The sequence below is a fragment of the Homalodisca vitripennis genome, chromosome 4, assembly GCF_021130785.1.
Source record: "Homalodisca vitripennis isolate AUS2020 chromosome 4, UT_GWSS_2.1, whole genome shotgun sequence".
Taxonomy (NCBI): Eukaryota; Metazoa; Arthropoda; class Insecta; order Hemiptera; family Cicadellidae; genus Homalodisca; species Homalodisca vitripennis.
The window spans coordinates 149,278,645-149,290,932 of NC_060210.1; the positions used below are offsets into that span (position 1 = coordinate 149,278,645).

Sequence of the window (12,288 nt, forward strand, 5' to 3'; positions counted from 1 at the left end):
GTCTCCTGAGGTGTTTTGCCTCTCATAAAATAATGTTTTATCAACACACGAAATTCTTCTTCTTCCTTTTCTGAAAAATCACTTGACTTATTCGATTCTAACATACATTAAACACAAAGAATAGACCAATCAGACTGAAATTTGGTGGTATTCTTCCAAGAGATGCTACCAACTGAAAATAACCTTAGTACACACCATTAGTGTAATCTCTTGGACTTTGCATGGACTTATCAAATGACCATCGTATCTAATACTAGATACTGCTACCCAGTAACCGAAATGTTAAACTGTATAAAAAGAGATTATATCACACATAGTTGACACAGAGCTTTGTAAAACTGCTAATCCACACTGTATTTAAGATGGATTAGAGCTATTATCTAATTTTAATGCTTTTACGTACATTATTTTTCATTACATACATTTTCCTCTTTATTAATAAAACATTTAATCAAAATCCTTCTTGCATCTAAAGTTAATGTACACCTGGAGCAATATGCAACACAGACATGCTGAACTATCCAAAAAAGTGAGTGTAGAGCACTTTACCCTAAATTATATATCTTTTTGTCAAAATAAAAACTAAAGAAAACAATACCTTGATACTTGGCGCGATGTTGTTGAAGAAGTTGCCTTTTTTGTTGAGCAGCAACTTTGTTTTGGCAATACAACTCTAAATCACGTCCAAGACTGGTATTTTTACATTTTTTTACAAACACATCTGTGATGGTGAATGAGAATACCAAGTTTTCTTGAAAATGCTTTCTTTTCTTCTGAAAAAAATTAATAATTAACAATTTAATTGAAAAAAGAAGAGTACATCAATATGCAATATCTTCAAGTGAGTTATGAATAAAACAACACTATGACTGAAAAATAGTAATTAATCAGTTGTTTTAATAAATTACTATTGTCTGTAATGGATGGGGAAATCAAAAGGCTTACCTTGAAAACTTCCTTCTAAGATCCACTGATTTGCAAGAAACGCATAGACACATATTTAGAAATGTTTGATTGCCCTGGAATATTTCTCGATCAGTAGAGAGCATACAGTTATCTTTTCCAGTTTAGGTTGCAGAGACTAGACACATCACCATGTAACTATTTAAACTAAAATCGGGATGGGCAAACAGGTCCTGTCCTCCCAAGAGCATTTTATTTCAAACTAGTCTACCACCTAATAGTTTATTCTCTACTATAAATTACACTTATGTGGAAAATATGAAATCAATCATAATCAAACTATTAATTAAAACTTTATAACTGAACTATTAATTTACAAAATACATGGCACTGCATATAAAATAATTCCATTTCTCTAAATCCAAAACTCTAAATATTTTAATGACACTATCACCGCTGTTAAGAAGGAACAAACAAAGGAAGTGAGGTTAGTTTTTACTATTTCTTATGCCTTATAGCTGTGCCCAGTACTCCCAGTAACCGAGTACAAAATTTCATGCTGGTTTAGAATCATACATTACAGAGTACTTTTAAAATGGTACAGGTACAAGTCCATGTACTTGGTGGTAGGAGCGGCGGTAACCGTGCCAACTGGTATGCAGGACTGAGTAGACGCTGGCAGCAAAAGAAGTAGCCATAGGTGTCATTTTGGACATGGAAGGAGCTTTTGACAATACAGACACTCAGGCGATTGTCAATGCGATCATGAGACATAGTATTGATGGTTAAATATGTGACTGAATAAGAGCCTTGCTCACATACAGGGTGGTTACCACCATTCTTGCAAGCATCAGTGCAAGGAGTACGAGGGGCTGTCCCCAGGGTGGTGTCCTTTCTCCTCTTCTGTGGAACCTAGTTGCGGACGATAATAGTCTGCACACAGGGGTACCCGAATGACATTGTGATTCATGTGAGCGGCAAGTTCAACACAACAGTCACGGGACTGACCCATGCTGCTCTGAACATGGTGGGGAACTGGTGTGATTGGATGGGCCTTTCCCGGTTTGTGTCAAAACTGAAAGATATGTTAAGCGGTTAGCCAGTGCAGGTCCGGTGTAGGCGTGACACTGGCAGAGGGATGAATGTGAGATTGGGTGTGATAAAAATTAGGACTCATTAGCAATAACTACTTTAGTATTACTTGTATATTAAAGGTATAATTTTATTTTATATGTTTTAAGAATAATTACAAGAGTAGTTAATTTATTAAATTTTAATTTCATCATGTTAAAATATTATATTAATTTCACCACATTGTTTATAAGTAGTTATTTCTTTAATTTTTTTATTCTTAAGGTAATATTTAATTAATGTTTTAAATTTTACGTTGTCGCAAGATAGGTGTACGAAAGGGCCATGCGGCCCTACCTTTGCTTGTATAAATAAAAAATTTTTCATTTCATTTTCATTTAGTTACAACACCACCCAGGCTGCTGTTGTTGCCTTTATTAAGAGGCGTCAGTTGGAGGGTCCATTTCTACTGAGAGGTTTTTTCATTGAGTTGAAGTCTGAGGTTAAGTACCTGGGTGTAATCAAAAGATAAGGTCCTGAACTGGAGACCCCATCTGGAAAGGGTTATCGCCAGAGGGAAATGGTCTTCAATTGAATGGAGACGTGTGATAGGTGAGTTTTGGGGACTTAAGCTGAGGCTTTTGTATTGGCTTTATGCCTCCGTGGTTAGACCTGCACTAATATTTGGGGCTATTGTTTGGTGGCCAAAAACGGAGGCCAAGATGGCGGTAGCTGGTCTGGTTAGCATCCAAAGGTTGGCTTGCCTTGCTATGACTGGGGCTTTCCCAAGTGCATCGGGTGCAGCTCTGAGGCACTGTTGCCTCAACCTCGCCCCCCTGCATATTGTCATTCGTGCTATGGCCAAGAAGATTGCCTGCTGTCTTCAGCAGGTGGGACATTGGTCAGCCTAAGGCACTGCAGAATTAGCATCCTGATTCAGGAAAATACTCTGCACATGATATTGGATCAGATGCCACAAAGATTTTCCTTCTTAATCTAATCTAATTTTACTCCTTTTATTATAGCTCTATTAGTTAGTTTGTGGTCATCTTCCAAACTGGAGTTGATCTGTGAGTATACATTGAGGTTTAGCTTTGCTCATGATTTGTGGTGTAAACTTAACTATCTAGTTCAATAGTTTGGTCGTTAATATTATGATTATATTGTGTTTCAGTTGAATACACTTATACATAAACTGATTTGCTACAGAATATTTCATTTATCCCTGTATAAGCTTCCTGATGGTTGGTGGTACAGTGGTTTTCCTGCAAACTTTATACGCTCTGATCTGATTTTTGCCTCCCCTTTTACTACTGTAAAAGAACTATAAAATAACACTTTTATGACCTAATATTTCAAAAATTTCCTGGAAGAGGGCCCCCTCACGCACCTTCCCCAGTGTTGCAGACACCTACCTCCCAGAGAAGATTCCTGGATAAGCCACTGATCATCCACACTTAAACCTGCGATAATTCCTCCTTTCACCCCCTTTAGCTGACAGTTTCTTACATACATACATTATTCAACTATAGTATCAACAGTTACACAATGATTACACTACCTAGAAAAGGTTATTTGGCAGCCTTGCTTCCCACATTAACTTTGCAACCCAAACTGGATAGTGGAAAGACTACTGCATGCTCTCTACCGATTGATAATTGCAAATGCAAGAACAAATTTCTAAATATGAGTTCTTTTATGTGTCTGTTAGGTTTCCAAGGTAGACCTGCTGATTTTCCTATCCATTAAAAATAATCCTGGCTGTAATATGCCCTAATAATTCAAACCTATCAGTCAATGAACACTTCTTATTGCGATAAAAAAAAGATCATTGACAGCTTTCATTATAAATATAGCCAAGTCAGTTATAAATCTTATTATAAATTATTATATTTATCTATATCTTATATTATGAGGGCTATCCAGAAAGTAACATGTTTTTGAATGGTGTGGCAGGGGCAGGGCTACAGTCGCCATCTTGGTGTCAAAACATTCTAGCATTCAGTACGCATCGAACTGTAGTCGAACGCGGTCTGTATCTCTTTTACTTTACTCACTGTGATTAATTAGAACGTATGCTGCAATTGAAAATCCCACCACTTGTGAAGTGCATTCAATGATAAGGTTTTTGTTAGCAATAATAAACCATAAACCAATTGAAATCTACCGCCCACAGTGTTAAGTTTCTGGAAACAGATTAATGACTGAAAGCAGAGTAAGGCAGTGATGTATTGACTTTAAAAATGGCCTCACTAATTTTCAAGACAATAGTCGTAGCGGTTGGCTTAGCCTTGTGATTGAAGATTTGATGTTAATCAATGACAAAATTCGTGAAAATCACCGTTTCACAATGACTCTCCCATTTCTCAGAACATTCCCCACAAATTTCATGAAGTTTACTCCATGAAATTGTTGTAAACAAAGCTTGGATATCACAAATTTTGTGCAAGGTGGGTTCCAAAAAGCCTTATGGAAGATCACAAAATACTAAGACTTGCTGCATCATTAACTTTCCTTGATGAATACAACAAATATGGTAAAGAACTTCTCTATAGTATTGTTACTGGTGATAAAACATGGGTGAAGCATGTCAAATGTGAAACAAAAATGCAGTCTACGGAATGGGGGCATACACATTCTCCAAAAAAACCAAGAAAAAGTCTCCAAACTCTTGTCGGCAAGAAAGCTTATGGCAACTGTTTTTGGGATGCTAAGGCTGATTCTGGTTGATTTCCTTGAATGAGGATCAATAATAAACGCAGAAAAGTACTGTGAAACATTGCAGAAGCTACGGCGAGTGATACAAAAGCATAGGAGAAAATTGAGCTCAAAAATTTTGCCCAGATATGTCACCAAGCAACTACCACCTCTTTCCAGCGAGGAAAACCTGGCTAACACAATGCTTCGATAGTGACGCTGAACTTCACGATGGTGTTAATCAGTGATTAAGATCTCAGGCGACAGATTTCTACAAAGCTGGAATCGAAAAACTCAATTCGAACGGGGATTAAAAAACCAGGGTTGAAAAATAGGCTAAGAGTGTAGCTTATAAATGTATATAATAAAATGTTCCTATTTCAGTTGGTTAATTTTTTATTTCAAAACATCTGTTACTTTCTGGATAGCCCTCATATCAGTAAGGGCGTTCGGTAGTATATTTGTTTTTGGCTATATTTCTATATAAGCTAGTGAACATATATAGAAAACAGCCAGCGGTATTGGGGAATTTAAAATAAAATGTTTTTTAATCGGTACAACTCATCCAGTGCATAATCTAAATGGGTTGTCTAACAGTCATAAGTAATATTTATTCAAAAATACCTTTTTATTGCACTTTAGCCTTAAGGATAACAAGTAGTTGTACATCCTCAGTGCAATAACAGAATGGCTTTCAAAAGTCTTGCTCAATCTCTTAAAATGAATACTATAAATAGCAGCATTCTTATTCCTGGTGTTGTGGGAGTGGTTGATACTGCTAGTCTTTACTAATTGTGGATTTTGAAAGATACGTTTCACAAGATCTAAGCGATACAGGTTTATTATGGTCTGAATTTTAAAAATTGTAAAAAGAGGTTTACAATGCACAAGTGACTGTGAGTTAGTAATTCTTATAGACTTTTAGAAATTAATAGCTTTAAAGATGATTTTGCAAAGTTAACTGCAATCCACCTTATGCCATAACAGTTAAATATACAACAATCATAGCCTTAAAAGCAAATTATGAATAGGTTTACACAATAATTAGCATTAATTTTCTTTTGGTTTCTTTCAAATATAAAATCATTTTAGCTGTAGCTCTCAGGAATCCTGAGTAAGAGCTGATATTAAGTTCCTAGTACATACTTCATCATCAAGTCCTGGTGGTAGTTTTACAACTTTTCTTTTTTTTATTGGTTTCTCCGTGACAGTATTAGCATTAAAGTCGTTTGGAGCCCAGTCAAGTATATTAACATCCATTATTTTTTCTGCTTCTTTCCTGAAAAACATCAAATGCTAGTATAGACACAAAGTAACTAATAAGAATATCAAAACCTGTGAGCAGTAAACTTACAAATTCTTACATAAGACTTGATGCATGTAACCTCCATAGACAGGTTGTTGTGTGTTAGTGCAAACCTAAATGTAGTATCAAATTTGAAATTTCTAAATTTCGTACAAATTTGTTTGTTATTTCATTGATACTGACTCATAGTGGTTGTTGCTTGGTAAAGCAATTTAAATTAAAGTAAAACTACAATTGAGATATATTTGTTTTTGTACTTTCTAAAACCTTTCAACTGAATATTGTGTGATATTTTTGTACTTAACTTTAACTAAGGAAAGAGTAGATACAATTCTTAAGGAAACTGCTTCTTAACCCTCTAAGTGGCAAGCGACGTCTGAGACAGTCTATTTACGCCGCCGTGACGTGGCAAGCGACGTCTTAGAAGTCGCTTCACATTGCCGCTTATTGCTAGGCAACCGATAATTATTTTTACGCCTAGTTTGCACAGTTGCGTTCACCACTAAATTTCAAATACATTTCATATAGTATCATCAACATCACGATGAAATAATCAATGGTACTAACTGAAATAATCCGGTACTTTGGGATTATACCGACCACACCCAGACATGAATCGTTATTTGACATTTTGCTTCTACTGATTACTAGATTAGCGTAAAACAATATTTCATCAATATAAAACAGGAATTGTCTTATCGCAAACCCCTCCCCATCCTCAGACAGAGGTCAAAGTCAAGCGGTCTAGTAGATAACGTGATTGCAGAGTCGCGTCGCTTTGTTGTACTTCCGTGTTTTACCTCTACATTTCTCCAAACACTAAAATTCAACAAAAACAAACATTACCAAACTAAAACTAAACTCTTTATTGAAAAAACACTCAAAACTTGTTTTTATTCTTGATCACATTCCGCCACCCAAAATGGTGCTGCCCCGCGCTGATGTCAACGAAAGAAAAACATCCCTCGAGATAGTACCTATCAGTAAAATATCAAATTCTAGAGGGGCTGATCAGAAATATAAATTGAATTGTAATGGAAAGGCAATTATGTACCGTGCAAATCATGTGATGCCGCGCGGCCTGCCGTAATCGGGATTCTCGAGAAAGATAAGATAACAGAGACAACAATACCGATTACAATACCTGGGAATGCTTGTAAGTTTTTAATTTTGTAATTAAAGAGTTGTTTTTTCGTTCTATCATGTTTGTTTCTATAAATTTATATTTTTGTGTTCTTCATACTGGTGTGGTCGGTATAATCCCAAAGTACTAATAATCCTAAGTTTTCTCCCGCGGGAAAGGGAGGAAAAGGCAAGCAACTTTTAGCGATTCTGACTAGAAAAAGTGGTTTTTCTAGATTCAGTTTTTCCCATATAACTCTTACAGTGTTGTAAATAGAAAAAATATTATTGAAGGTTTTTTGTTTAGAATTAAATTGTGAATAAAGGTTGCATTTAACATAATCTCCTAGGAATGACATTTTTAAAGTTACAGAACGTAAAAATGAAAATTTTGGTGGAGAAAAAAACGTTTTTTTGAACATTTGTGTGGATATCACAAAAAAAGGTTAAGGTATGTAAAAAATAACTATACTATGTTATTCTGTAGTTTATTACGAAAAAAATGATATACAACAAGCATTGCTCATATTAGAATTTGCATTTTATTTTTAAATTATAAGATAGTCCTGCTTGACTCTGAAAAATAGCCCGCCATTCCAGCAACATATTACCGCCACTTAGAGGGTTAAAAAAGGTTTTCAGCAGTATTTCGGAAACCAACTTCGAGCGGGCTTTTGACTAGTGGCAAACGTGCCGAAGTTTATCGATGCAGGTTGAATGTATTTTGAAGATTATTAGATAATTTTAATGGTACCTGCAATAAATTTTGATTTTTGGAACCAGTTCTGATACTTATAGAATAGAACCTGTATGTAGAACTACATAAAATACAAAGTATAGATAAATAAAAATTAGCGATCGTATGTGTACCGTCAAGCAGCTAGTGTCCGTGCATAGAACCAGCAGACAAGCTGGTGTTGACAAATATAGACATAAAAAATACACACTCAACTAAAATATTGTTTAAAAATCACATTATTTTGCTACTGTTTGTTTCTAATAGATCTGTATGTTGTACACAAATAGACACAGAAGACTCAACGATGCACCAAAATAAATATAGAAAAACTGATTATAACTGAAGTATATTTGTTAAACTACAGTAATTTGCAAATTTGGATATCTATCTATATTTTTCAAATAGAAAGTCCAATAATGTATTCCCGGTCTGTAATTTGTGTACTGCTGATCAACTGTTGTCCACGAATGGATTTATTTGGAATTCGAGATTCAGCTTCTACACATCACTAGTTGGAATATTGTGAAATCGCGATTTTCTAAGCCTATTTTAAGCACTTCTATTGGTATCGGAACCAAGTGAAAAGAGCCATGATATCGAGTATCAAAATTGATCCAACCCTAGTAAAAATTCCAGGGACATCATAAAAATTCATGCACAATTCATGTTTTTCTGGATGGTCATTGTTAGTGGCACTCCTGGTAACAGTCTCACGAAAGTATCATGGCTCTACTTGAGCCATACATCCCACTGCCAGCCAATACAGAAAGAATGCATCTGAAAATTATTTGCTATGTAAGTTACAGGTGGTTAATTCGTGATCGGTAGAATAAGACACTAGTACATAACAGTACCTTCCATAGTTGCCTCAACAATACAAGCACAATAACGTTATAAATCACTGGTTCTTAAATATTTTTTCTTTGCCTTTAAAATATTGCAAGAATATAATCAACTCATCACGACAATATAACTACAAAGTAAATAAACACGCAAAAGGCTACGAATCAACATAACATAAAGCTCTTCATACACACTGGGGTCTATTTGGTTCGAACAGTTACAATTGTCCGACCGATCGTCACATGTGCAGGGAAGTCATTCAGATAAATAGTTGAACAAATAACTGATTTCCATAAGCTATTTTCGAGCCAATACCGCTCTGACAATGAAACCCAACGCACGTGTTAGATTCAGCCAGTTGGCCATCTTCAGACTGGCGACAATATTAAGCTGGGTTTAAACTGGCAAGTAACGTTATGAGAGAATTTGCACAACTAATGTGGTATAATGTAAACAAGATAAGCAATTTTACTTGTGAGAACTGTCATAATTACATGCTATATCTGTATCGCTGATTGTTGCAATGATGTCTCGACAATGTTTATGAATGAAATTTGAATGACCAACACTGCTCTCCAGTTCTTGCAACCAATTGTTTGATATTGGTTGTGGCAGCACTCGTGAGAGCTCTTACGTCCGTTTAGACAAGCAAATTTTTACTCTTGGACAAAAAACCTGTGCAACTTATTGCCCAGTGTAAACGCACCAATTTCAATCGAAGTTTGCATGTGACTGTGATATTAAATTATAAAATCACTCTCTTTGTTTTAACCTATATCAGCTGACGACCAATTGGAACATGTGTGTGAAGAGCAATCGTTCATAGTCCAAACTGACCCGATACAAACAGTAAGAGGAGGGCGATGAACGTTGGAACGGTGACTTTGTTTAAAGTTTGTATTATACATATGAAGAACGCTCAACAACACTTGCCATGTCTGACATGAGCAGCAAGGCAGTACCATATCAGCCGCCAACTCCAGTCACTAAATTTTTATCCTGCAGCTCAGCTCTCAGCTCATTCTGTTATTACTGTGTGTCATGCCGGACCAAAATACTTCCTTCTCAGCTTTAATTGTTGTCACAAACCCACCATTTTCTCTAAAACATGTCATTAGGTCTGGTAAAAATCCAACTGACATTCTGGTATACCAAGAAAACTGGGTTGCATCTCTTATCAAGCTGTCAAACAGATGAAAATATTCTAACCACCAGTTTATAGGACAAACACTGTACATTTTAGCATTTGTAATCTATTTAACATACGTATTTTTAAAATGCTACTTCCACTCAAAAATAAAAGGCTGACAACTTTGTTCGGAAAGAATAAATCACAGCCACTACCGCTCTGCTGCTTTACCGCATACAGCATAAAGCTGGTATAGTGGCAGAGACCCGAGACGATCGGTCGGCTAACTTTAATTATCTAATGGATAGTTAGGTGTTCGGCGGGGACTTGCCACAACACAGGGGTAGAACTAACCAAGATAAACTCCATTAAATATAGTAGGGACAACCTTGGATCAACTAGCATTAAAAGGGGCAAAGATATGTCGAACTTCATTCACAGTTTCACGAACCACGACACAAAAAATACGATGTTTCGAGATTAATCAGGTCCTGATTCAAGAAACTTTCAAATTATTTCTTGATTTTATAAGTTCTTGGACACGGAAAAATTGTTTTTGAGATTTTCTTGGTTCTACAGGAAGATTCCCAGCTTATTCCCGGTTACCTAGTTTTCCCGGTCAGGTGGCCAACCCTGGAAACCCTTAATATTTATCTAAAATGGTAAATTTTAATTCATATTATTTTATCAATGACACTTGTTGTTTTGTCAATCATCTTTGCTGTTGTTAAACAAAAATTATAAGTACATACAATAGATCAATAGCTGATGAAATATGAATTTAACGTTTGGCTATAAATCATGAATAGTTGCCATGAATTTTATCTTGGATGTCTTGTTTGTAGTTAATCAAATATCAGTCAATTACATTTTTTACTTAATTTTCTTGAACTTTTTTATGCATTTGATGGTATAAAATTGTATATCTATTAATTTATGGCTAATGGTGTTTCTAATCTCCATGGATGACGCAAAATTGGTGACAAGCTACTATTATACGTAAGATAAAATTAGTGACTCAGGTAAAATATAATGATTGGAAATTGTGATGCCACTGATAAAAAGATAAAATTATATAAGAAAATATGATGTATTTGTATTAAATTTGAGTATTATAAGTCTAAGCGCAAATATGTACCTTAACTTGCCGCTAGCAAGGCCTTTACCCTCCTCACTCTCTCTTTCAATAGGACCAGCAGGGAAGAGCGTTGAAACCAGGGGAGGAACAGGTTCCGCTTCATCAGGTATGGGAAGGCCTCCATCACTGAGAGGGGAACAGGGAGCATCATAGTCGTGGTGAGATTCATCAAGGGCCGTGGGTACACACACTGCAACACAGTATCACACTGCTTGTGAAATACGTATTCTTATACAAGAGATGTTGTGGTTAGTACATACATAGAACAAGTAGAGCAGCTCATTTGAAACTGTGATGAGGAAGAATAAATGGTGTTTAAAAGTTGTTTTGGAAAAGTAGAAAGTTTGTCTGCTATATTGTGTATAGGCATTACGTACTGAACATTCCGCTATCCAAACTGTTGCGTTGAAGGAAGGTGCATGTTGCTTGGAGAATTATGCTGTCATAGTATTGTGTATTGACTAGTCTTGCTTTTGTGCATCATAAGTTTCTTGTTCTTGCCTTTTGGTCAATAATAAATGTAATTAAATTCATACTGAACAATATGACGTCATCAGCTATGTCATTGAACCTTTTTTATAATACCTGGTCATCATACGTCTAGCATCTACACTCTAAGTTACATGTTTTATTTTTTATTTATTATTCATTACAATACGTAGATTTGACCTCACCAAGTTAAGCAGTTTCTTTCATAAATAGTTAATTTTGTTCATAAATTCCTTTTAAAACTATTATGACATAACAATATATATTTTATATTTTAACATCCTTTTATTTCCCATTTCTGAAGTCTATAAGAGTTTGGTAAAATGAAATCTGATTAGTATTAGCATAGCCACAGAACAAATTCAATAAGGCTGAATCTCGCCCATATAAGCAGTTAAAATTTTGTCTTTGCATCAGAAAAATGTTGAGTAACTGCGAATCAAATTTCTTTTCTAATTTGGAAAATTTGCTAGTCAAATATTCTTAATGTTACAGCAAGTGCACAATGACCATTTTATATCACGAACACAAGTGTAAGAGGTTGCAATTTTAAAATAGCCACTACGATATAAGTGAAAACACATATACTAGCAAACCAGTGTCAACAAAAAGTGATAGAAATTCAAGGTAATTTTTTTTATATCTAAGAGATTAAGCATATTGATTGGGTACCCGAGCTGCAAACAGTGAATTTACATAGGCATTCTGACTACCCTATATGAGAAATTGAAGGGCGTAACATCAAATTGTAAATAAATTTGTTTTCTGCCTCAGTTTGGTTTTTTTCTAGCCACACCACATACTTCAAGATTATTAAATAAAATGATTAATGAAAGGTATATGGCTGTTGT

The 12,288-nt window shown here is 35.3% G+C and overlaps 1 protein-coding gene across 4 annotated transcripts in view; it reads right to left on the reverse strand.

Annotated features, from left to right (window-relative positions):
- Positions 1-12,288, reverse strand: part of LOC124360322 (condensin-2 complex subunit H2-like) — a 64,033-nt gene that overhangs the window by 17,531 nt on the left and 34,214 nt on the right. For 3 of the 4 annotated variants that reach the window (XM_046813839.1, XM_046813838.1, XM_046813841.1), the window contains 3 exons: positions 10,949-11,138; positions 5,818-5,950; positions 599-773 (listed from right to left, as the gene is read on the reverse strand). In XM_046813839.1, coding sequence (XP_046669795.1) covers positions 599-773; positions 5,818-5,950; positions 10,949-11,138 — 498 coding nt within the window. The remainder of the gene's footprint in view (positions 1-598; positions 774-5,817; positions 5,951-10,948; positions 11,139-12,288) is intronic. The other variant, XM_046813840.1, reaches the window with a different exon arrangement.